Source organism: Lissotriton helveticus, chromosome 8 (assembly GCF_964261635.1).
Source record: "Lissotriton helveticus chromosome 8, aLisHel1.1, whole genome shotgun sequence".
NCBI lineage: Eukaryota > Metazoa > Chordata > Amphibia > Caudata > Salamandridae > Lissotriton > Lissotriton helveticus.
In genome coordinates, this window is record NC_136069.1 from 812,876,231 (window position 1) to 812,903,715 (window position 27,485).

Genomic DNA, 27,485 nt, shown 5'->3' on the forward strand with positions numbered 1-27,485 from the left:
ATCACTAATCACGGATATTTTAGAAAGGCGCACAGTCACACCTTTAAATCGTTTTATTTAGGGCCTCCGTTTGTTGCTCAATGTTTATATTCTGTGAGCCCCTCGTTTTATGTTGGATAAGTTACCAGTGCAATTGTGTGTGTGTGGAGGGGGTTAAAATAAAAGCACAACAAATTACATTTCACATGGTGAAATAGGGCGAGTTCGTTAAAGTGCAGGCTGGCAGACCTCAAGGCCTGGCTCGCCAATCACATAGGGATTGGGGTGAGGGGGTGTTTTTTTTCCACAAAGCTCACAGACTGACTCAAAGTGTGACCCCAAAGTTTGGCATCTTCCAACTACCGGTGACATAGAAAGGTACTTCAGCAGCAGTTATTGCAGGGGGTGAGTTCCTCTAATAGAGGATGTCTCCGTGCCCAATCAGGGTCAGGTGTTGGGAAGAGGTGTTAGACACGAGGGAGCTTATTAGAGGTCTCTCTCACAGGCACTGCACTGAAAGCAGTCGAGAGGCCCACCCTGCCATTGACGCCTCACTCTGGGTGCGGACGGATCTTTCCTTTGGCCAATCACAGTGTATGTAGGGTGTCAGGACGCTTCACTAACACATCTAGGTTGGTAGCGCCAGGCTTTTTTTCCGGAAGTAGCCCCCCTGCCACTCGTGAGATCTTTACTCAGCTTCTGTTGGCATCTTGAATCTGGGGTGAAATTCTCTGAAGACACAAGAAAGCAGAAACGGCTAGAGCCTAGAAGTTATTCTAAACCAGCGCTCGCTGTTTTTAATTGGTCGTTGTGTGTTGATGTCACACTGGCGCCTGACGGTTACACCACCAAGACCCCTCCAGGGTACATGATTTGTGAAAGTGTGCGAGCTGGGGTGGGAGCAGTGCGCTACCACTCCCCTGTGCCCCCAGATGTCACAAGAAGTCCCACTCGTGTAAGGGAAGCTACACAGCACCGCCTGTGACAGCTGGGTCTGCGGCGGAGTCACTAGGTGAGTCTGGTCTTATCCAGGCTTCACCGCTCCACTGCACCGAGTGATCTTGGGCACCAGATTGTCCAACATTGGACGAGTTTGGAATCTGGCTGGTTAGCAACCAGTATTAGGAACTGTAGAACACACCACACTTATCGGTGAGCCCGAGAGGCTGATGGGAGGTATGAAGAGCATTTGTGTAGGGGCCACCCCGTCTGTGGGTTGGGACGAGCAGTTGGAGGCGCGGACACGTGCATTTTGCATTACACTTTCACGTGCTTGCTTTTAAACCACCGCACAGGCTGTGGGTGACAGCGTAGACTGCAAAGGCGGGCGTTATTTTGGGTGGGTTGGTTCTGAAGACAACAGTAACGGGATGGGCTTCAGAGTCAGAGCCAGCGTGTCCTGGGCCCTGGTGTGAGGATGGAAATGGGCCTAGTGAGCTCTGTTTGACTGTGACGTGATCAGGGTTCAGTAGGGTCCTCGGGCCGCTGGGGCCCGGTGCCACTGCGCCTGCTGCGCTAACGTAAGCCTTTTCCCTGAGTGGGTTTACAACGCACACCTTTAATTCAAGCTTCTTCCCACCTCGCACGAACAGGACAAGCGGGGACAATGTGGAGAGGATTCCGAGACGGGCTTTGAGGGGGAGAGGTAGGAAGCGAAAAGGAGATTAAAGTAGAGGGCAAGTCAAGCAAAGAAGAGGAAGGGGAGAAAAGCAGAAACATAAAAAATGAAAGAATAAAGACAAGATGAAGAAGAAGGGAATAAATGAAGGGAAAGGAACAGAAAAAGGGAGGAAAAAGAGGAAAATGAAAAGGAAGGAGGAGGAAGTGGAAAGAAAATGAGAGGAGAGAGGACAAAGGAAGGATGAGGGGGAAGGTAAATAATGAAAACTGGATGAATTAAAAGAAAGAAAGATGCATTGTGGCGAAAAAAAGGGAATACAAGAATGAACGAAGTAAAAAGGATATGCTCGAAACAGAGAACGGACAAAGGAATAACAGCCAAGTTGGGGTCACCCTTCCATTCACAGAGGTTAAAACGCAGGTGTTGCTCTTTCACTGAGAAGTTCTTCTCGCTGCCTTATTCGCCTAATGCTCCATATTAGCGTTAGAACGTTCACTCATGAATGTGCACAGGATACGCATATGTATGTACGAGTGTTGTGCATGTGTGTATGTATACCTGTGGCATTCCCATTTGATATTGGTCACTTTCTCTTATTCAATAAATAGGCGCCAACGTGTACTGTTAAAAACAGAATGTGGCTGACTGAGTAAAGATGAAGCCGGGTCTGTAAATGGGACAGCAAGACAGGCAGACAGGTATGTAGATAGACAGACAGAGAAGACAGACAGACAGAGAAGTTAAACAGACAGACAGGTATGTAGATAGACAGACAGAGAAGACAGACAGACAGCGAAGATAGACAGACAGACAGACAGGTATGTAGATAGATAGACAGACAGAGAAGACAGACAGAGAAGATAGACAGACAGACAGACAGGTATGTAGATAGACAGACAGAGAAGACAGACAGACAGAAAAGATAGACAGACAGACAGACGGGTATGTAGATAGGCAGACAGGTAGGTATGTAGATAGACAGACAGAGAAGACAGACAGACAGACAAGATAGACAGACAGACAGGCAGGTATGTAGATAGACAGAGAGGACATACATAGAAGACAGACAGATAGGCAGACAGATAGACAGACAGACAGACAGGTAGATAGACAGACAGATAGATAGATACATAGACAGACAGACAGGTAGACAGACAGACATACAGACAGATAGTTAGATAGATAAACAGACAGACAGATAGATAGACATGCAGATATCTAGATAGACAGACAGACAGATAGACAGACAGACAGACAAGTAGATAGACAGACAGATAGACAGACAGACAGGTAGACAGACAGACATACAGACAGATAGTTAGATAAACAGACAGATAGATAGATAGGCAGACAGGTAGACAGACAGACAGTTCGATAGATAGACAGACAGATGTGTGGATTGATGATGGGTTGCGTGTGCTTGCTTTCAGGGACTCTCATGGGTTCAGAGTGTGCGGGCGCAGACACAAGCACACACACAGCCGAAGAGCCGCGCACAACATATTACATTTCACCGGGTGAAATAGGGCGAGTTCGTTAAAGTGCAGGCTGGCAGACCTCAAGGCCTGGCTCGCCAATCACATAGGATTGGGGTGAGGGTGTTTTTTTTCCACAGAGCTCACAGACTGACTCAAAGTGTGACCCCAAAGTTTGGCATCTTTTAACCACTGTTGACATAGAAATGTACTTAAGCAACAGTTATTGCAGGGTGCGAGTTCCTCTGATAGAGGATGTCTCCGTATATACAATCGGGGTGTTGGGAAGAGGTGTTAGATACGTGGGGGCTTACACAGACAGACAGATCGATAGGCAGACAGGTAGATAGACAGTTAGATAGATAGATAGATAGATAGACAGAGTGCTAGAGTGCGCGCACGTCCACAAGCACACACACAGCCAAGAGCCGAGCTCCAGGTAAAGACACCAACACCTGGTGAAGCGTCCGCCCCGCTCCCGGCCCAGCACGCAGCACCCTCCAGAGTTGGCGGACAGAGACAAACAGACAGACAGGGGAGTAGGAGGGAGCCTGACCTTGCCTCCGCAGCCTCCTCTTGCGGAGCCCGAAGATGCGCACCTTGGAGAAGATGTCCACCAGGTTGCCATTGCACAGGCCGCGGTTCTTGCTGGGGCTGCTCCGCCTCTTGCTGGCCGAGGGCCGGTCCAGGTGCTGCTCCCGCGCCTGCCGCTTCTGCCGGATCAGGCCGCTGGCGATGGCCGCCGCCATGGGCGCTGCCCACCCTCCGGGGGAGGGACGGAGGACGTGCTAGCCCCGCTGCCGAGCCATGCTAACCCCGCGGCCGCTGCTCAGCCAGGCCCCTCTCCACCACCGGAAGACCTCTCCTTCAACCTTTCACCCCCATTGGTCAGCAGAAGACCCCCACAGCTGTGCACCCCCAGCGACCATCAGCAGGCCTCTTCCCAAACCACTCACCGCTACCAGTCACCTCCCAACCACCAACTACCAGGCCCCTTCTCCAAAACAACCAGATCCCCTACCCAAAACCACCTCACAATGAACACCTCTCCAAACTCCCCTCACCTCGCCATCAACCCCACGCCTTACCTAAGCCAGCCAGCACAATACCTCACCTCGAGGCGCCACAGCAGACCTGCCCAAAGCACTTCACAACTCCCCTGACACTGTGCTCACCACCCACCTACGCCTGCCACTCGTGGAAAACCATCCCGGGGAAAACCCACTAACACACACTCACCACAGTTCCCACACTCGCTAAGCCCAACAATTCCCACATAATAACAAACTGTTTATGTGTTTCACTGTGCGCCAACAGGTATGCCCATATAAGCTACCTGCCCCTAGTACCTCTGGGAAATGACATCACAGCACTTTGGGGACCACGGGCCACCACCTACCTAGAGGAAAGTGCCCCTCGATAACCAACTGACCGCGTTCAGCACTGTCAGTAACAGCCACACCGCCACGAACGACCAGGTCCCGTGACAAACCACATATTCACCGCACAATCACCCCCAAGCACCGCACGGTCTCCCCTGAATCACACGTGCCTCCCGCCACTTCACCCACGGCCATCCACACTCCAGTGAGCACGGGGACGTCGGCCTCCGCCGGCTTCTCAAGCCAGGAGTGAGTAATGTGACACAAGCAGAGAGCGGGCAACTTCGGCGAGTACTCCTCCTTTCAGCAGACGTCCTTCCCCCGCGGGGGTGTGGAGAGGAGGGGCGGCACCCGGGCCCTGGCCGCACGTGAGCTAAGAGGCGGACCAGCCCTCAGCCCCGGGGATCTCGCAGCTTTTTCCCCCCTGAGGGGGTGACAGGGAAGAGGGTGGCGCGATCTGCATTCAACAGCTGATGGGTGTCCGAATCCCCCCCCATCCGTGCCCTCCTTCCATCTTGCCCGGCGACCACACCCGTGGGGCCCGGGAAGTCCGCATCCAGGTGCTGGAAAGGGGGCGGTGACCGGGGCAGCCTTCTGACCCTCCAAGCCCGGGCTGGCCACCTCCCAAAAGATGAAGGGAAATCAGGCGGGAGCCGCGCTCTGTCGGAGAGGCTGCCAGCCCCCGGGCTCGGCTGGTGCCCCCGGGCTCGGCTGGTGCCCCCGGGCACGGCTGGTGCCCCTGCTTGCGGTGTCTGCCCCTTCTCCTGGGTAACCAGGCGCGCTCAGCCTCCTCGCTGGATTGTCTCTGCCTTTTGCAGCAAAATACGTGAAATGGTTCCACCGGGGAGGCAGCTCAGGCTGTGGTGGTGCCCGCCAGTCCACAGGAAATAAAATCGTTTCTTTGGAGATGTTGAAAACGAGCTCCGCGGATCCCACACTCGGAGTGCGAGGGTTTTCCGCGTGAGGTGGGGGTGTCTTGGAGCAATCTGGACCCCGGATCGCCCTCTCTCTCCTTCTCCAAACTTCCCCAAATATCGCCCCTGCTGGCCGCGGAGGGGAGGGGGCTGTCAGTTGCCAGGTCCGGCCGTGGCAGCTCGGGGAAGGGCTCCAGGGGAGCCAGCCGGGTGGTCCCTGGCGAGCAGGATCCCGGTGTCAGGAATAAACAAGGCGAGGAAAGTGAGGCGCTGTCTGCCCGCGTCGGGAGGTGACGTGGGAGGCGGGAGCTTGACAGGGGCTGAGCTCGGGAGGAGGAGGGTGGATGGAGGCAGGTGTCCGGGTCCGGGGTCCTTCGTCTCTCGCTGCTGTCCTCCGGTGTGTGTGAAGGCACCGCGTACTCCTGCCAGGCAGAGGGCGAAGTGGACCACACACCTCACACGCTTGTCACTGGGGGGCGTCGCGCGCCAACACTGTGCGCCTCGCGCAGCTTGAGGGAGAGGTGGCGAAGACGAGTTCCCAAATGCCTCAAGGAGGAACGTGCGCTCCGGTGCGCAATAACGCACAGTTCATTTACGGGGGGCTGTGGGCGGGCACCCCAAGTCTCTGCAACTCACTCTCCTGTCGGAGAGGGAGAGATGCGCGCACGGCTGCTTCAAAGCGCACTACTGCCAGGAACAGGTGTGCTCCCGGACAACAACCCTCACACTCATATGTGTGGGGCGCCGTGCTCTGCACAACACACCTCTTTCAGGTGTGACCCTGGGCGCGCGCCCTCCGCTATCTCCTGGCAGGGTGGGCGGGGTCTGCAGCCTCCCCGACTCACACTCCTCTCAGGTGAGTGGGGGCGAGGAGGTTTGCTCCAGTGCCTCATACTCCGATCAAGGAGAAGGTGTACCCAGGCTTTAGTAGGATGAAAAAAGGGGGGTCGGGGGTCTAACAGTTGTGCGGCCAATGCATTTATTTATTTGATTTACGTAGCGTGCCACCCGGCCGGATTTTTGTGTCTGTCTGAGCTTTCAGTTATTGCACAAAGATATGAAAGCACATCACCTGCTATGGACCCCAAACCCGCTTGTATTGATGAGTTTGTGAATGGTGCGTTCTGGCGAGAGGTCAAGGATTGGATGGCCATGTATTCCTACCCCGCTTTTGACCCAGTGACACTGACGTGAAACTCGTGCTACCTTGAGCCTGAACAGCGCAGCTTTAAATCGTGGATGTATGCCCTAGACAAAAGTAACAAGTTGCACAGAAAAACACACCATCCTGGGTATAGCTAACACTCCGAGTGTAATGTTCAGTGAAACGTGAACCATAAAGGGGAACTAAATCCCTGTCATTAATCACATGAACAGTTATTACAGTCTTTGATCAAAAATCATTGGTGTTTTCTCCGTAAATGTAAGACATGAATAAAGAGGCCGGATCGGGACCCGTTTCAAAGTCCGTTCTAGAATACTTCGGGTCTGAGCCCTGGAGGGACCGGCCCACTTAAAGCCCTGGGTACCACAACTCACATTTCTTTCAGGAAGGGTTGGGAAAAGCATACCAGCCCGCCTCCTTAACCCCCCCCCCCCCCTTACCAGGGAGCGTGAGGTGTTCAGTCGCCACAGGATGAACCCACACCTGGCACTGACAGTTCGCCCTCATCACCGCAGGGTCGTAGCTTCCTTTGGTGCAACAGGTGCAGTGGCACCGGGGCGCAGAGGTCTGAACCCTCATTTGCGGGGGGGGGGGGGGGGGTGACACCTTTCATAAACTTCTGGATAGGAAACTGGCAAGGGCTCGCATCAAACCTCACCCCCATCACAGCGAGAGAGGTAGCGGCGGGTATGTGTGGAGCTACTCCTCGCGCTCTTCCGTGCGTGAGGAAGGCGCGTCTCTCTTGGAATGGCGGGCGTGATACAAAACACCTCTTTCCCGCACGCTTGTTAGAGTGGATTGCACCCCTCAACACCTCACGTTACACTCCTGCCAAGTAAAGCGGCGGCAGCCCAGCCACGAAACGCTTCTTGCCACTTCCTGTTTGAGGGGCGGGTGTTTTATCCCAGACACCTGTCATACACCTCTCTCGTGGCGGGCGGCGGGCTGAAACACCGCTTCTGACACACTTCTCGGGAGAAGGCGTACTTGCAGACTGCTCACCGCACGCTGTTGACAGGGGCGGTGTGCTCCCAGCCCCCCCCCCCTCCCCCAGCGTTTGTCAGGGAATTAGGCGGCAGGCAGGTCGGAGATACCCCGTGCCCCTGGTATAGGCTCTTAAATGTAGAACACTGCCCGGGGAAAAGCGAGCTGCGCGCGTGACAGCTCTCCCCGCCTTATCACCTGGGAAAGGGCGGCGCCCCTCCGCCCCCACGCACAGCCGAACCAACGCCTCTGTCAGCAGTGGGGCGCGCCCTCAACCCCGGTATCATACAGTATTTGAATGGGGAATGAAGGCGTGCTCCTAGGAACAGAAGCTCGTGTAGGGGGGGGGGGGGGCGATGGGGGGGATATATAACTCCGAGGCACTGCACTTCTGTCAGTGGAGTAGCGCTCGGAGCGTTCTCCTGTCCACCGCACAGAAGAGACGGGGCGGACAGCTGCAGCCTCACAGCCCACCGGGGGAGGACAGGGCCGCTTTCGAAGGGCAGCACAACTGACGTTTGTGCCTGGGGAGGAGGGCTGTGTATTCAAGGCACCTCCTCTCACACCTCTATTCGGGGGAGGGCTTGGTGTACTCTCAATCCCCTCACGCTCCGGACAGATAACACTTCACAGTTCTGTGAGGGCGGGAGGAGGAGAGTTCGTGCACTCGCAGGAACCGCAATTGGAATTTTTGAGCGACAGGACCATGATGATCCTGTCGCTCAAAGACTCCAACCCCCTAAACCAGACAGGGGAAGGGGTGTATGTGTGAGAGGGTGGGCGGCGGTACCACGTGCCAGAACATAGTATCAGCTCCAATCATAGAGAACCTGGGAATAGGCAAACAACCCTAATACAGCCCAATCTAGACAGCTGTCATAAGCAGGGCGAATAAACTGCCCAAAGCACGTCCAACTGTCGACTACTGCAATGAGAGGGAGATGAACAGGCACTTGGCTAAACCGGTGCAGTGGCACCGGACCAAGGAAGTGAAGTGCCCCATCACCCCCCCTCCAGCTGTCTCATCTTGCCCCCCCCCCCTGCAAAAAAAGAAAAGGCTGGGTGAGGCTGTCGCCGATGTCCAGGGGTGTCTTGACATCCCTTAATGGATATTGGTTGCCCAGAGCCTCCAAAAAACGAGCTGCAGAACTACGCCGTGTAGTGATTTTCGGTTTGTTTTACTGCCACCGGGTGATTTCGGCTCCTCATCGGGTGACCTTGTGAAAGAAGCCGATTTCATGTGACACGTGGTGGCACCGGGTGAGATGCCAGGTCTGAGGCACACACACTGAGACACACACAGCTACATATATGTACACAGTCACACGTGGAGACAGGCACACACATAGACACTCACAGAGGCAAGCACACACACATACACTAACACAGATGCACACTACACAACATATACCTAAACAAAATTAACAGACAGAGAAAATAGATGTTGCCGTATTATCTGGTCTATTTACAACATTTAAAATACAAGAGTGTGTGGGGGAGTTTTGAAAACACGACATGCATGATAACAAAGGTACTCCCTACACGCACAGGCGCTTACATGCAAGCCACAGATAGTATACACACACGCATGTCGTGCGAGCGCACACACACTTCAACAGAGGGGTTATGGCACACCATCACTTTGCACACCTGTGGGAAATAGACGAAGTCCCTGCTCTCATTTCGAGGAGTGAGGATCGGCTCTCTGCCCCAGTTCTTCATTCCTCTTTCCAAGAACTGGAGAGCCAGGAGGCTGCCAACCAACACCGAGTCCAGGTTGTGGGAGGCGGCGCCGAGCGCGGGATTCAGGCATGGGGCCAGCAATCAGGAGCGAGCGGCTCCATGCTAAAAGAGAATGAACCTGCCTTCCCCGTTGTCACTCAGCACACACACAGTCTACCGACACCTCTTGTACAAAGTACGGTCGTAGCGATATCTCACGTGCACAGCCATGTACATAACACACACACGTAAACAATCTCTCTCACACTTAGACATGCGCGCCGCCCGCCCCTATCTCAGGCTCACACTCATAACCACATACAAACACACACGTGACATAAAACATATCTTTCTGATGCACACATATACAGAGATTAAACAGTGTGTCCACACACGCCTCATAGTCAAGGTCTGGATTCGAACCTGGCTCCACAGTTCGAAAACTGCCAGTTCTAGTTGCAAACTCGTGTCTGTTGGTAACACTTCAAACGTACAAGAAGTAAGTTGTTTGCTGCTGAGGGGCGTTTACGCTGGTTTCCATGGCAAGCACCCACCTGTGTGCAGAGCAGTCAGCACGTTCTCACATAAAAATCTGTGATTTCTCTCACTCCCGTAACTCCCTCACACGCCTCGGCGCTGGTTGTCAGTGCAGATGCTTTACTCCTGCTGTTCTCTACAAGCAGTAGATGTGAGGTGTTGTCCCACAGTGCTGTGCGGTACGCTTGGGGGGGAGCTGCTGACAGGATACATGGAGCAATCACGCTGTCTCCACGTGTACAGAGGAGTGGTGCACGGGCAGTGTGCCGCGGGCCGAGCTCACCTACCGCCCCCCCCCCCCCATTCAAGCAAGCACTCTGGAGAAATGAACTATTCAAACTTCAGCACCACGGACAGATCCCAGTGCGAAGGACAAGGGACATGACGCACCTTCGAGAGCCAGCCTCTGGCTGCAGCACCACGGACAGCGCCCAGCGAGATACCCGCACAGGCAAGGGACAGCTCAGCTCTCAAGAGAGTACGCTGTGAACACCGCGAGTGAGCAGCTAACGTTCATATGATGAGCCCCAACTTTTACACTCCATTCCCACCAGAGGGGGGCCAATGACTGGAACAGAAAGAAACTGTGTCCCGAAAGGCGCACCCCTCACACATAAGGGTCCTGGAGGTGTCTGCTTCTTTACATAAGGGCTTTAATGAGCAGCTGTTTGAGAGAGGTGGTTTAGCATGCAGTCTTTCTGTGCACATAAACCAAATATTGCAAATTAAACGTGCAAGATCCTCCTCTATCAAGGCTGAACAATGGTGCCCTTGTGTACCCGGGGCCCTAGTCAGGGTTGGATTGGGATTCAAAATCGTTCAGGGCACGCTAAAAAAAAGTGGCCAACATTTGCATATTGCCTTTCCTCAAAACACTGCTCCAGCGAAATTTTATTGAAAAAAAGGGGGGGGGAGATACAAAGAAATGCACGGATTCGTTTACACTAGTGACTGGAAACAAGTGAGGCACTTCTGCTCAGGCTCCCTGCCCTAGTATGCATACATTAATGGACCGACCCTGCGAGAGAAAGAAAGTGACACCTCCCCCTGTTGCTAAACGTCAGGTAATGAGTGCCCATCTGCCCCCAGAAAGGCTGCTCACACACCCACTGGGCCGCTGGCTGTATCTGAACAACAGCGACACCGCCCAAATCTGCCCCCCAGATTGCTCCAAAAAGCAGCCCACAGTTGGAACTCAGCACTGGCCCCTCCGGCATTGCCCGAGTGCCCGCGCTACCAATCCGACGCTGGCCCTAATGGCAGCTGTTTGAATTGTAACATTTCAGCGATAATTAGGATTCGGCGGCCACCTCAGGCTTCTGAGCCTCGGTGCCACTGCACCTGCTGCACCAATGGAAACCACGCTTCTGTGGGTACTCTTATGTAAACCTTAATTATAGTAGTATTAATGCTCCTACCAAAACTGTCATTGCCCCGCTTACTGCTACGACCGGTGATTATGTCTTCCAGTACTCACACGTTACCTCTCTTAGTATTACCCCTATTCTTACTACTACAATCACTGCCACCAATGCAGAGACTACTTTCAAAATTACTACATTTACTACTGGTATAACCACTGCTACCTCTGCTGCTACTAGTGGCACAACTCCCACTACGTCTACTGCTAGTACTACAAACATTAGTTCTGCTAGCACCAGTTCCACTACTCATACGAAATTCACATTATCACTTCCATTACTGTGACCACAATTACCATGTTTGCCTACTACCAGGGGCACTACTACAACTGCTTCTACTGCTGCTCCAGTGGCACTGGTTTTATTATTTCCGTTTGCCATTACTATTCCAGCTACTACCAGTACAAATACTCCTACGACTTCTATTACGAGCATTACAAGTATTACTACTGCTGCCATTAACAATGCCGCTGGCACTAGTGTTCCCTCTACTTCCAATGAACATAATGATCATTTATTGCCTTTAATTGTTATTACTATCTGTGTATGACGTTGCCTCACGCTGACTATTGTGACGTTTTACGCAGGACTGTGAGGAGAGATTCCAAGCAGAGGAAGAAAGAATAATACTCAAATGAAGAAAAATGAGAGAGTGGGAAACGTGAAAAATACACAAATATAAGTAAAAACGGCAATAATAGTAATCATAATTTTACTGATAACGTCACTGGCAATAACACTATGTTATTAGCGCCCACTTCAGTCGGTTTACCGTGTCAAGACGCTGCAAACAACTGTGTTACCGTTATCACAATTCCGAGGGCGCCATGCCCGTACACTATCGGTTTTCAGCGCCCGTGTTTATATCTTGCACACGTCCGAGGGTTACGGTTTCTGCCACTGTCCTCTCTCATTCTCACCCTTCCCGCGTGAGCACACGCGGCGCCCTCCCCCTGGAGAGCGCGCGCACTTTCTTTTCAGAGAGGCGGTTTTTGCGCGCCTTTTGGGCTCCCCGATGAAGACTCGCGAGAGCCATCTGCCGTCCTCAGCTGTGAAACGCAGCGCTGAGTGGCAGAGTCTGCAGCACAATAACCCTGCCGGCTGCGCGAGCTTCACAGTGCATTTTACTTTACTAGAAGGACCGTGCCTGTTAGCTCCGTGCAAGTGACTCCACCGAAAGTTGCTTTTATTGACCTTACAATTATCGTCCACGATCGATAAATAACAGTAAATCACCCCGAGTTCAACCGATGTTTGCAACAACTACTATTTTTTATGGTCGTATTTATTTAGTGTAGAACTCGTTGGACAACTAGGTTGATAGGCAAATAACTGTGTTAAACTCTGTACTAACGTAATAAAGTCACAATATTTGCCTTCTTACTTCAGCAATATAGAACCCGTCACAGGTTTTTGCAGAAGTGATTCTTAATATGCACCCAGTACCTCCAGTTTGTCAAGACAAGGGGCCATATTATCAAGAAAGGGCGATACTTTATCTCCGCTTTTATCGGCAGGAAACTGTCGCTAAAGCAGCGAAAATGGGCTTGATAATATGCCCTTGCGAATTCCCATAGAAGCCCAGGTTCTGGTGTTAACCTGGGCTTCTATGGGAATTCACAAGGGCATTTTATCAAGCCCATTATCGCCGCTTTAGCGGTAGTTTCCTGCCGATAAAAGCGGCCATAATGTAGCGCCCTTCCTTGATAATATGGCCCAAGGTTATTCCAGGTAGCACACCGGCCATGTTTCCTTTCTTATAGTCAGTTCTGGTTGTTTTACCTAATTCGCGTGGTTTGTTCTTCAACGTTTTCTCTGCTTACACATGGTGGAACCCAGGGCACAAGTCCTATAAAAAGAAGTGGAGGGACTGACCAAGTTTCAGGCAGTATGCAAGTGACAACATGACGCGAGCCATCACAGCACATGACGTCACAACACGTGAGATCTCACATGGCATCACAGGAAGTGGCCTCACTGGAAGACCCTGCATTAGGATAAGTAGCGCTATAAAAGAAATAGAATAGCGCTATTGATATTGTTATTTGCGTAAATACTGGGACAGACCATCCCATCTGACATTCTTACAGTGTAAGCACTTATATACAGGGACTGAAAAAAGTTTAAAGCATGCATCTCTCAAGGGTCTGTGAAGAGATAACACGCTGTGTGCTTTTGTTTCCTCTCCTGTGCATTTGCATTTAAGTGAGAGGTTCCAGGTCGCCCCTGTCTAATAATCGGTCAACGGGAGGCCTGATGGCCCCTTAACTTCTTCCTTAATCTTTGGCACAGCTGGTGAAACCTCAGATAAACCTTCCAGGTATGAGGCTGTAGCCTTTTGGCTCGAGCGTCGACCGCGAAGCTGGGGAACCAGGTTTGAGTATGGCAATGACTCAACTAAACATTCTGTGATTCTGGGCAAATCACTTAATCTCCTCACGTGCCTAATAAAAAATGAATGTGTTCTTCCGTATCGAAACTGGTCCTTATGTAAAGCACTCTGATACCTGATTTCCAGTTCAGCTATATAAAACTTAAAAAAAAAAAAAAGAAGCTAACTGAGGGGTAAACACAAATAAGGTCCTGGTCAATATTTCATATCAATGGACCCCTTCACAACCTATGGGTTTTGGAAATTGGGATATATATTTATATACATATATATATATAAACACACACATATATAATGAGAAAGACAACGATACGGTTGAACTAGTTAATATTAAAACACCAAACCAACTGCCAACAATAACCAGTATTGAGGCTGATGAAACGCGGCAGGCTTAGTGCCCTATCATGAAAAATACCGAAGGGACACAGAAGCGACTTACATAGGGAGTCCAGAATAAACCATAAAAGGGGTCCCGCCCTCTTGGCCTGGTACGAGTCAGTTGGGCTGATTGAGGTTGTGAAGACTACATTTTGTCCGATGCAGTGGCAGGAAATTGTGACGCCCTGAAGAAATTGCCTAAAACTTTGAAATAGCAATGAAACATTTCCGCAGTAAGTAGAGTATGGTGGGATAAGTAGGAGCCATACCTACAACAACCAACACGAAAGAGACAGAATAAATCTAAATATCCGTGTTGTTTGTGGTTTTATATGTTGTTTTGACACCGTGTGTGTTACTTGTGGTTTGTCTACACTGCATTCTTTTCACAAACACATTGTTTGTTTCCTGGACACATTTTCTTTGGAGCTTGATGGTGCCAATGATGAGAACAGGGCAATCCTGGTGAGTACCTGCCAGGTTCCCGTTGGTGGTTCGCCCGTGAGGTGCCATCTCGCTCTCACACACTTTTTTTCCTGAGTTTAATGTACACATGGGTGCGTGAAGTTTGTCTCACAACGTCTTTTTGAAAGGGATTGGGCTATTTTTAAAGTGGCACAATATAGGTATATCTCCTACCCCATTAACTAAAATAGGGGAGTTAGTTGGAATGGCTTTTCCAACGCAAGATACACTATGAAAATAATAAATTGTTAGGTGCCTTTTTGGTCTAGGTCTTGTTGTGGAAAGCATATATTGAGTGGAGGGCGACCTATGACCTTTATTCCCTCTTAAGCTCCTTGTTGTTGGCCTTATGTAAAGCACTCTGACACGTGATTTCTCGGGTCTAGATCAGCTATAGAAAACTCTAAAAAAAAAGAAGCTAACTGAGGGGCAAAAACAAATTAGGTCCTGGTCAATATTTCATATCAATGAACCCCTTCACAACCTATGGGTTTTGGAAATTGGGATATATATATAAACACACACATATATAATGAGAAAGACAACGATACGGTTGAACTACTTAATATTAAAACACCAAACCAACTGCCAACAATAACCAGTTTCAGGATGGAAAAATCACGGTGTAATTTAGTAAGGAGCAGATCAGCAGACATCTAGTCTGCTTATTACAGCAAGAGTATTTTGTTAGAAACCATTGTAACTAGCTGGATAAGATTGCCACCTGGTTAGCAAATAACCCTTTGCCGATCCATGTTCATGCACTGTGGGAATCCATGTTCTCCCTGATTCATAATTCCTGCTAGTCACCGTCGCATATGTACTTCTGTAATTTCTTGATATGTTTAGAGTAGATTTTCAATTCATGGAGCCAGTGCAAAGAATCTTTAGAGCCAGCCGCGGCCGCTGCAGGTAAGAGCGGTGGGGCCAGGTGAGGGGGTATTTTGAGAGACGATGTCGTCTCTTGTAATCCCCCTCACCTGGCCGCACCGCTCTTACGTGCAGCGGCTGTGGCAATTTAGAGCACTCCTTTAAATTTACATCAAATGTAGATTCCAATAAGTGATTCTGCTTCCCAAAATGCACCCAGCAAGATTTTCCAATGGATAAAGAAAATTGCACATTTTCCTATAGAGAAACCACATCGTATGCACACCCATCAATAATATGGTGTTGCCCCCATTTCCCACATTGCAAAAACAGTTTCGTTTTGTGTTCCAAGGGTGCAGTTACCTGTAACATATGTGAGTACCCCAAAAAAATACAGTCTGGTGTTTCAATCAATTTTACATGCCCTTCTAAAGACTTAGAATGGTGGAAAGTCTATCAGAATGGTTTTCTGCCACCATACGTGCCCTTTCAGATTTGAAAGCTGAAGTTTTGAACCAGAAGCAGTTTTTCTCAGCCTATATACCTTGCACTAAGTTGGTAAAATATCTCAATGACGTGACCACTACATGCCCATTTCTTCCCACACTGTGAAACTGAGTGTAGCCTGAGAGTAAGCAGGCCTAACTGTCATGCAAAAGCATTAAAAAAATAATTGAGCTTATGCTGCCATAGCCTTCACATGCCTTCTGCTACTTTCTAAATATATGTAGCGAATAAAATGCTAGTTTTTCCCTTGTGCTTTTGTCTACCTATTTGCTTGGCCTTGTCAGCATAATTTATGCGTCCCACATACCCTGTGTTATAAAACTTTTGGATATAAAAATATGTGTTATTTGGCCTCTTCCAGGGACAGATCCCATTTACCTGAAAATTGAAAGGTATGGAAGGAACATGTACGTTTTCTGACATTCCTAATGAAGAAATCCTATTTGAAATATCTTACTTCTAGACTATTTGTTTAAACAAAAAACACCAGGATGCCTTTGACTAGAATGTTGTGCCCATAGTAGGTCTCAAAGTGGAGAAGTGTGGCCCAATGGTTAGAGTGGCAGACCCTGATGCAGAGGTCTAGCCTGGGACCAGGGTTCTATTCCCCACCTCGTCAGGTCTTGGGCTCAAAATTCCACGGACCTGATAATTCTCACCTCGGTGCCTATTCCAATCATGGAGTCCCACTCTGCAACTCTGGGCAATAGCTTGCTTAATCTCCACAACGGCCCCCACAACACTAAGGATGCCTGGCCTCCACCTTGGGGGTGCCCAGGAGTGGACACCTCACAGGGAAAGCCAGGATGGGTTCCACAGCAGTATTCGTACAAGCACCTTGAGACCCTTGCGGGTGAGTAGTGCGCTATACAAGTATCAATTTACAAAAGATTCTGACATCCCTCAATCTTCAGGGAGGTAGGATAAGATATTGGCATCAATTTTTCCTTATGTGTATGGGTTATTTGACTTCTCAAACCTTTAATGGCCCACCCACAGATGTATACTCTTACATCTACTACCACTACATGGACCTACAGCTGTATCAACAGCACTACATCAAGGACCACTTTATTGTCAAGGTAAGTTCATAATGTATTGTTCAACCACACCAACTGTGCTACATCAATCCTGCATCTACTTAGAGTTATGTTTCCCCCCCCAAAACTTTTTTAATTATTAAACATGTAAAATTACTAATGGTTTTTTAACTGTGTTTATCACTAAACCGTTGACTAATTCCAATACTAATCTTTACCCTTAGTTTGAGCTCCAGTATTTTATTTTATAAATTGTCCCAAACTGTACCTTAATTGCAGCTCCACCCGTAAACTAATTTTATTCTAATTATTTTAATAATTGTACTCATTATAAACCTATACCCAATACTTACCGTAACTCTTCTTTAATTAATTACTTTATTGAATCTGAGACATTTTCTTACGTTTTTCCTTATACTAGCTTTTGCAAAGTGATCCTTGTGCCCTGTCATCCCCAACTTTTTTGCTGAAAGGCACTGGTTGTATCTGACTCTGACTGCCTCAGGGCTCTGCCTAACAAGGCCCAAGGCCAGTGCTATGCTGAAAAGACACTTTGAATACAGGAAAAACACCAACATACACTGGGATACACTATGGGTTAGGGTACCCCTATGATTGGCATGACCTTCTCTATAAGGCCCTATTATATAATAGGGCAGGGGGGTCAAAATTACCTTTAAGCATATAATAGGGCATGACAGTTTAACCCCTTTGCTGCTGCCGTCGGCCGTTGCGCAAGCTACCTCTCTGGTGTTGCGCACATCCAACGGCCGACGTGGCTGCACCCGTTTCTTCGAACGTTCAGCACTGGCGCTGAACGTTCGAAGCAGTAAACGGGTTAAAGGCCAGCAGCCCTTTCTGCACTTGCATGTGTGCATTGCTGAGGCATGAGATCAGTTTAAAAGCAGCCCTGTGCTGCTGGACTGCTTTTAAAAGGCAAGTGGTGCCCAAACTCGACTACGCTGTTTGGGGCACTTAAAAGTTAATAAACTACAATGATTTGGCATATTAGGTACCCCCAGGGTCTCCCCTAGGTGTCATAGGGGTGGCACGTGAGGTATTTATAAGGATGATCCTAATAAAGGGAGCTTTATATGCCCTAGGGATAGTGAGATTGCCCTTTTTTTTATTGAGTTGTTATATAGCGCAAACCAGACCTGAGGTATCGGGCATCAGAGTTCCTTACATGAGCACTAGTTTCATTACAGATGAACACATTCATTTTTGTTAGGCACAGGGAGATTAAGTGATTTGCCTAGAATCACAGGATGTTGAGCATATATGCAGAGACTCGAACCCAGTTCCCCAGGTCCAAGGTCGACCGCTTTAGCCGTAAGGCTTCATCTCCCACATTGTAGTAAAGTACTTCCCAAAATTTGATTTTTGTACTAGGAGCACTGTGGAGGGAGGATCTCCAATTTATTTACATATTCAGAGCCCCCTAGGTCTCCCGTAGGTGTTCTAGGGGTGGGGGTGGAGGTCCTCTAGATATAAACAGGGTCTTATAAAATATGTTTTATAAGCCCTGGTGGTCAAGACATTGCCCAGTTCAATGTCCCTATTGCTGATCTCCAGCCACATAGGTTCATATTACAAAAAGCTACTGATTGATAAGTAAAGAATATAATTCAATGGCTCAGTAGAATGGTATTGATAAACCTAACAAAAAGGCGGTCAAAGGTAGGAAGACCTCCCTTCAATCACAAGCCTGGGAAGATTTAAGGGATGCAGCAGACAGAAGGGACATGACTGCATTCTGGAAAATAATAAATAACCCATGTTTTCAGGACATTAACACCCCAGAAATTGGTACAACTATCCTGCCAGAACAATGGTTAGGCCACTTTAAAGGCTTGTATAACCATACGGACGAGAATAGTCAGGACTCTGGGGGGGGGGGTTGCCAGTGGGTTTCCACGATAGAATTTACGTTGGAGGAAATCGTTGTGGGTATCTAGGGCTTAACACATAACAAAGCACCAGGACTGGATGGAATTCCCCCGGATCTCTTTTTAAGTAACGCGGAATTATGGGCCCCGATTCTCACAAGGGTGATAAATTCGGCTGTTGCACTGGCCTTCTGCGCTCATGGTCATCGGCAATAATAGTTCCCATTTTTAAAAAAGGGAACAGTGATAATCCCCAGTGTTATCGCCCTATATCGCGGATTGATGTAACAGCTAAAGTCCTGGGCTGAGAGATTTTGCTGCGCCTAATGGACTGGGCTGACGAACACGAAATCATTACTGACGTCCAGTATGGGTTCAGGACAGGGAGGTCGGCGACGGACCAGTGTCTAAACCTTTACTTACTGGTGGCTAAATACACCTTAGCCAGTAATGAAGCGGTATATCTAGGGTTTATGGACCTTACCGCAGCTTTCGAACACGTTAATAGAGTGAAGCTGTGGGCTCTGATGAATAGACTGGGGGCCGACCAGGGTCTGGTAAACATTTTGAGAGCATTGCACTGGAACACCTCCGCTAAAGACCGATTTAACCTGGAGGGGGGTACCACAACACCTTTTCCCTGTACTAGTGGGGTCAGACAGGGTTGTATTCTGGCCCCTTTCTTATTTTCTTTGTACATCAATAATCTAGATCAGGCGCTAGGTAAATTAAAGGTGGATTCCCCAAGAGTAGTCACTCGACCTATCCCAGTGCTGCTTTACGCAGACGACGCAGTACTCTTAGCCCGCACCCGAAAGGGACTTCAGTGCCTGATATATGGGTTTGTTAGTTTTATGGACACCCTAGATTTATCGGCTAATTTGACCAAATCCTATGTCATGTTAGCTGGAACTAAACCTTGCAAGAAGTTTTCCTACAAAATAGGCACACATAAAATAGGGAAGGTACAGACTGTTATTATTTATTATTTTTTTATTTTAGGCATTTGTAAAGCGCAACTGTCACCATTGCAGGCATCCTGGCCTGATAAGATCAGAGGACACGGAAGTGATCCTGGGGAGTGTGAGCTTTCAGGCGGTAACCACGGGGAATAACCAGGTTTTAATCCTTCTTCTGAATAAGAGGAGTTCAGTGATATGCCTAATCTCAGCAGGGAGAGTGTTCCAGAGTTTGGCAGCTGCCACCTCAAAGGATCTGCCTCCGGATCTAACTTTCCTAAATCTGGGTACAACTACCAGCTTGGCCTCAGAGGATCGAAGCTGTCTGGTTGGAATATACCAGGCACATTTCGATTGTAAAGGGGCAGGGCCAGATCCATGTAGAGCCCTAAAGACTATACAGAGGGCCTTAAATTGTATCCTCTGTCTCACCGGCAGCCAGTGCAGTTTGCCCAGAGCGGATGGCCCATGAGATCTTCTCGGAAGCCCCAAGGCCAGCTTAGCAGCTGCTGATTGAACCCTTTGGAGCCTATCCAATAGGAACCCAGGGGATCCAAGCAGGAGGGCGTTACAATAGTCCAGCCTGCTAAGGATGGTACATCTTACCACTTGGGTACGAGCATGGGATGGTAGAAGAGGCAGGACTTTTCTTAGTGAGCGAAGGATGGCAAAACAGCAGGCAGCCGTCTTTTGAACGTGCGTCACCATACTGAGCCTTTGATCCAGCATGATCCCTAGATTGCGGACTGATTCCACCGGCCGAACTTCGGTCCCTGTTTCCGGGGGCCAAAAGTTGTTACGAAACGGTCGGGAAATCTTAGTTCCGGCGCTAAAGAGCACCTCCATCTTCCCTGCGTTGAACTGAAGGGAGTTGTCCTTTAACCATCGAGACGTGTCACGTAGACAGTCATGGAGGACCTCCACAGATGTTGAGTCCTCACCTTCCAAGGAGAGGATCATCTGTGTGTTGTCAGCATAGTTGACAATCTTGATGTTAAAGCTTTTAATGAGTGAAATCAGAGGTCTAAGATAAAGATTGAAAAGGATTGGGCTGATTGCGGAGCCCTGAGGAACCCCATGTGATATCAAGGAGAAACCTGACTGAAAAGGTGGTATGGACACTGCCTGCTGCCTATCCTGGAGGAATGATTGGAACCACTGCAACTCTGTACCTCTTACTCCCGCCTCAAACAGCCGCCTCAACAGAATCTTATGGTTCACCGTATCAAAGGTGGCAGACATATCAAGCAGGATCAGAAACGCTGCCTGCCTTCTGTCTGCATGCCTTTGAAGCTCGTCCATAGCGGTGATTAGAGCTGTTTCGGTTCCATGGGCAGGCCGTAAGCCAAATTGAACCCCATCTAGTAATTGATGACATTCCAGATGGTTGGAGAGAGTGTTACTAACTAAACGCTCCACAATCTTGGCCGGGAAAGGTAGCAGGGAGATGGGCCTATAGTTTTTTGAGCAGTGTGGGTCTAGGGAAGGCTTTTTTAGCAGAGGCGATACTAACGCCCGCTTCCATTGAGCTGGAACGGTGCCAGTCGCTAGTGATTGGTTACAAATAAGGTGGAGTGGGGGAAATAATTCCTCCTCAAATTCCTTCCAAAATTTTGGGGGCACCGGATCCAGAGGGGACCCAGAGGAAATCCCTCTGGCTAGCTTAGTGAAGGCCTCGTACGTAAGAGGTGGGAACTCGAGTAGCATTTCTTTCCTAGCCAAGGCTGGGCCAACCATCTGGCCCACAGGAGAACCAAGTCTCAAGTCATAAGGAGGGACGAAATCCAGGGGAATTTCCAAGTCCCTAAGGATGAGTTCAATTTTTTCCTTGAAAAAAGCAGCAAGGTTATCGCACAAGTCCTGGGACGGGACGATAGCGTTCCTGGAACACTCAGGGTTAGTGACACTATTTAGGATGTTAAAAATACTCCTGGAATTGTTGATGGAGTTACAAATCAAGGAGGAATAGTATTCTGCCTTAGATTTTTAAATTAGGTTCTTATATACAAGGACCTTATTTTTCCACTCCTCTTTAAAGGAGTCCATATAGTCACGTCTCCACCTTCTCTCGGCTTGTTTGCATCCCTGTTTAAGATTTTTTAGATTGTCATTAAACCAGGGGGCAGAGTCCTTACCCTTTCAACTACGTGTTTTTAGGGGGGCAAGAGCCTCAAGGACCTCTGTGATCCCAGTGCAAAGAGAGGTGTAGTTTTCCTCTATATTCTGCTCCCCATTAAAGAGCAGCTCCCTATGGAACACCTCCCTGAGGGAGTGCAAACGTGTAAGAGCCCTCCAGTCTCTGCACTTAAATTCCCTATTCGTCACAGGAGCCTTGTGGAGACCACCGTTCATGTGAATAAAAAATGTAACGAGGGAGTGGTCTGTCCACTCCATAGGTAAGGTTTCCCCCATCGCCACCAAGTTAGGGGTCGCGAAAACCAAATCTAGAAGGTGGCCCGCTTTGTGGGTAGCCCCAGTAACCAGCTGAGAAAGGCCAAAGCTTTCACAGGCTTGAAGTAAGTTGCCGAGACCCGAGTCCAGGGCGCCATTGCGCCAAAGATAGAAATCGCCAAGGATAAGCAGCTTATGATGAGAGAAGGCGATATTAGTCAGGGTGGCCAGTAACTCTTGTTGTTGCTGAAGGCTGAAGGCCCCTGGCGGGCGATAGCATACGATCCCAGTAACAGTAGTCCCGGAGTGGGCCTGAACTGACAAACCTAATAGCTCAGTGCCCACGGTAGGGTCTAAAACAATGACCTTAATGCTGCAAGACGCTCTAAAAATAACTCCTACCCCCCCACCTCTCCCACTAGGCCTAGGAGTATGGAGAAATTTAAACCCAGGAGGACTCGCAAATCCGGGGTCGACCAAACAATCCGGACGAGTCCAAGTTTCGGTCATGAAAAGAATGTCTAGTTCATGAGTATCGATCAAGAGCTGGATCTCTGTACTATGTTTAGGTAGGGACCTAACATTCAGAAGCCCACAGTTTAGAAGATCGTCGCTCAGAAAGTCGGCTCGTGGGAGTGCCGTATGTAACAGAGTAAATGTTCCTTTATCCGCATGTTGCTTACCGATTTGTATGAGCGTCTCTCTAGAGTAGGGGGGCCCAGAAGGTAGCTGACCAGGGTCAGTTGAGCCAAAATAGGCAGCATAGCTGGCACAAGGCGCTACCTTGGCGCGGACGGGCGCAGACGGGCTTGCCTAAGGCGCGCCTTTGGCGCGCAAACGGCGCGCCCGCTGCCCCCGTCCGCTACGCGTCCGGAAAGTGCACATGATTTGTAGGGGGGAATGGCGACAGTAAGGGGGGGCGTGGCCTCAGAAAAAGGGCGTGGAAATGGCGGCAAGAGTTGCTGTGGTTCTTCCGCGGCAGCGCTGAAATCGGCTGCGCGGCCTGGACAGGAGCAAGCTAGTGCCCTGATATGGTGCCAGGAGGGGATGGGCTTTTAAATTTTAATACATGATTTGAAGAGCGGTGCACTAAGCTAGTGGCCTCGACCGGTGCTATCACGAATTATGGGCGCAGGTTGGGCCACTGGTCCCCGGGGCAAATGTTGAATCTGTACAGCTCAATATGCTGTTTGAAAGTGATCTATAGGTCCGAAGTTTGGGGTTTTGTTAATGCCCACCAGCTTCAGATCGAGGAGAACAAATACATGAGAAAGGTGCTTGAACCCCACACAGCATACCCGCTTACATTATTCATGAGGAATTGGGCAGGGTATATATTGAGGACCAGGTAAAGGTCAGACCCCTTTTGGCCTGGTGAAAGATTTGGACCAATCCAGAGGCAGATTTGAGCAGACAAATCATCAGAGATTGCCTCGATAGGGATAAAGGAATGAGTATTCCATGGTTAAAGTACGTGAAGACTTCCCTTTAGGGAATTGGTTGTAAGGACCTTTTTCTAAAGCCAATGGAAATTACCACCCAAGACAAACCCAGAGTCAAGCGAATTTTATCGGATCAGGTAGCCTCACGTAGAGCAGTCATGGAAGGAGGCAAACCTACAGTCCGAGCTCATGGTCTGGTAAAGACAGGGGAGGGCATGGAACCTTATCTCGCTCTTATGTTTAATGCGCAGGATAGATTCTTAATTACTCATTTTAGGCTCAACCTTTTACATCACTTACTGGCCGATCCGAACCATAACTGTTGAGCAGAAGGGTTCCTGCGGCTGCGACAACCGGTCTCCGCAGGATACCCTTCATTTTGTATTTTAAAACAGGCCAAATTTAGACATGGCAAGGTTGCTTTATTATTCCAACAAATGGCTAACGATCCTCTAACATTGTTTTGTATCATGAACTTTATTAAGCTTGAACTAAGGCTAAGGAACACAAGAGGGTTGTGCTGAATGAATTTACTGTCAATTGTTCTTAATTAGTTGGTTAAAAAGGAAAGAGCGGCTGACTAAAGTTATGCACACAGTATTTCAAAGTATGAAATCAAAGTCCAAGAATTGTGCACAAGACGTCCAGAGTATGCCACACCAATACTCTCTTGCAAAGCAGATCCCAAGGTTCATGTATATAGGGAGAGTGCACCAAAGGGAGTACTCGAAATGTCCAGATTTTATTCCAAAATTCCTTTATTTTATTTAATTCTCATAAAAACAGACTCCTCAGCCAACGCGTTTCACTCACATTGAGCTTCGTCAGGGCTATTAAATTGAATGAGCAATTCCGCTGTATTTAGCTTGTCATAAAGCTGTTGTGATCATTCCACAGACAGGAATTCCAAGTATGACCATACAATGGTTGGACTCTTTATTGGCAACTAAGTGGGCTTCCGTTCTCACTGAAACGAAATAACTGGCTTGATCCCAATAGCTTGATAACTTAGGGAGGGTCCGACCAAAAGTTTTGGCCGCCCGTTCGAATGATTCGCCGTGTCACGATTGAAACAAGTCGAAAAAAAACCTCACTTAGTTGCCAATAAAGTGTCCAACCATTGTATGATCATAATTGGAATTACCGTCTGTGGAATGATCACATCAGATTTATGACAAGCTAAATACAGCGGAATTGCTCATTTAATTCAATAGCCCTGACGAAGCTCAATGTGAGTGAAACGCGTTGGCTGAGTAGTCTGTTTTTATGAGAATTAAATAAAATAAAAGAATTTTTGGAATAAAATCTGGACCTTTCGAGTACTCCCTTTGGTGCACCGTCCCTATATACATGTTCTTAATTAGTACTTGTTGTGGTAAGGTGATTTACAGGAATTGTATTTTAAATGTCTTTTTAATTGTATTATCATGTACTTTTATGGTATTTTCTAAATACCGAATAAAGGCTTTTTGATTTGACTTGATAAACCTAACAATATGCTATTCTTGAATTTATCCTAAAATGCATTGACAAGAAGTTATAAGACTTTCTTACCTGTAAACCACAATTCAGCCTTTAAGTGCTCTGACCTGATTGGCCAGAGTAAAGTGGATCAGCCAGGCTGCTTTGTAGAGGAGCCCGTCTAAGAGGAGGAGGTTCTTGGCATTGGAATGCTAGGGGGGAGTAAATAATGTCCCTCAAAGGAAGGCAGGAACAGGCTGGAGTAATCAATTTCATTTACACCTCTAACCTCTGCCCCCAGCCAGATGGCAGGCTTAAAGAAGGAAAATTTGCAGATGCAAAAGGGAAGGGAATTATGTAGATGAGCCATATTGTAGGCTGGTTTAGTTAGCTCTTCTCCCTCTGATGGAAAATAAGCTATATTGAATTTTGTGCCGCTATTGCAGCATCGCTCAAAACCATCCCCCAGTAAGAAAACCATCCACCATTGCTGCAAAATTGTCCACTCCCTTACAGCCCCCCGGGGAAACGCCTGATACCTGGTATGACCAGTTCGGCCCTGCTCATGTGACAGGTATAATTCTTAAGACTATTCTACATCTGATGTGAAATACATTTCACGGCTCGTGTGCATGAAGGTTGTATGCACCCCATACCTAGCATTCAAAATCATAAGCTATACTGGTGAGAGAACTGCTTGAAGCAGAAAAAATTCTGCTGTAGTGACGCACATCACTTTCATTTTTTTTTGCTTGAACCATTCCCCAATTGTAAATCATGCAAAATGGTTAACATGGAGGAAACCCGAGCTTATGCAAATGCTAAGAACATACCAATTGGGAAATCTGCAGCATTTAGCTTGATAGAAATCATTTTTGTCCTGGCCTACTCAAAAATTTCTTTGCCATTCAGGCAGAGCATAGAGATTTCTCAGTCAACCTTCAGATGACATTAGTTTGTGCAGAGCTGTGTTTGGGTGTTGTTGAATGCTGCCTGGAGGGCATTAAGTACACAAATTCTCCTTAATTCACTTCACTCCCACTTACTTCCTCACACAGGTTTATACATCTTTTGCACTTTCCATGACTGCAAAAAAAATAAAGACTAATTTAGAGTGGCAGTACCTACTTTTATTAAAAAATGATATATTGCTTTTGGTAAGGCAATGGCTGTTGTACGGATGCAACTTTTCTTAAAATTGGACCGAGATACAATACATTAAGTTGCCTTAACTTCCCCTATGTGAAACTGATGTAATCACCTGATACCAGATGCCAATAGACTAATTTTTTGTTCTAGGTCTACCAGATAGCACAGCTGTCTGGTTGCTAAAGACATCTTGGGGACATTCAGAAAGCTTGCTTGGGAATGCATTCTGCTGGTTGCTTACAATTGGCTTTGTGGTATGTAACTCACAATTTCTGTCTTTCTATTCACTGGCTGTATTTGTTTTAGGCTGTCCTGAGTGAGTTTGTCCCTCCCAAGAAGCAAAACATTTTCACACTACCTCTTCTTGTATCATTCCACAAGTGCTCCTTTCTGCAAACAGGCCTCCGAATCTTGTACTTATCTTTTCACATTTTCTGTGCCTTCGAAAGCAGAGGTCACATGTCAGACTGTGTTCTCTGAGGGAGCTTGGTGTTTACTTTTCTTTCTCTGACTTTAAAGTGAGAGGATTAATGTGACAATCTTGCTGGATACTGGGGCAGGAAAGAGTTTTTTTAGCACACAACATTTAAATTAATTGTGCATGTATTTGTATACTGTCTAGTTTTACTAATAAAACAGTATATCTGTGCAAACGTTATGGTAATTTCAATTGAAATATATTGTCTGTATTGGCAGTGTGCTTCCACACCATGCATACTCCACTCTGCGCTTCTCTACTCTCCTCTGCAGAACTCTACTCTATGCCAATGCACTCTAAGCCACTCTATTCTAAACAACTGCACTCGTCACAATTACACTCTACACCAGTCCAATCTATTCCACCCCACTCTACTCTGCACAACTCCACTCTACACCACTCCACTTTATGCCACTCTGGAACTCTACACTCTATGCCTCTGTACTCTATGCCAATGAACTCTACGTCTATACCAATGCACTCTGAGCCACTCTACTCTACACCACTGCTCTCTTTGCCACTTCACTCTACACCACTCCAGTCTAATCCACACCACTCTATTCTGCACAACTCCACTCTATGCCACTCTACTCAATGCCACTCTCCAACACTGCACTTTATGTCATGAAACTCCACACCAATACACTCTTATCCACTATAATCTACCCTACAATGCTGTATTGTATTCCACTGAAATCTATGCCTCTGCACTCAACACCAGCATACTCTGCAACACTCTACCCCAATGCACTCCACACCACTCCACTCTACTCTATGCCACCCCACTGTACGCCATTCTGTGCAACTCCACTTTATGCCATTCCAATACACAACACTCTATGCCACTCCACAATGCTCTTTGCC

General features: G+C 48.2%; 1 protein-coding gene across 2 annotated transcripts in view; it reads right to left on the minus strand.

The window, feature by feature from the left end:
- FGF14 (fibroblast growth factor 14) overlaps nt 1-27,485 on the minus strand; it is a 1,298,256-nt gene that overhangs the window by 444,319 nt on the left and 826,452 nt on the right. Inside the window, exon 1 of one of the 2 annotated variants that reach the window (XM_078657629.1) lies at nt 3,632-5,516. The exons of the other annotated variant lie outside the window; for it this stretch is intronic. Coding sequence (XP_078513755.1) covers nt 3,632-3,824 — 193 coding nt within the window. The 5' untranslated portion in view covers nt 3,825-5,516. Of the gene's footprint in view, nt 1-3,631; nt 5,517-27,485 lie in introns of those variants that run through there. 2 annotated transcript variants of the gene reach the window in all.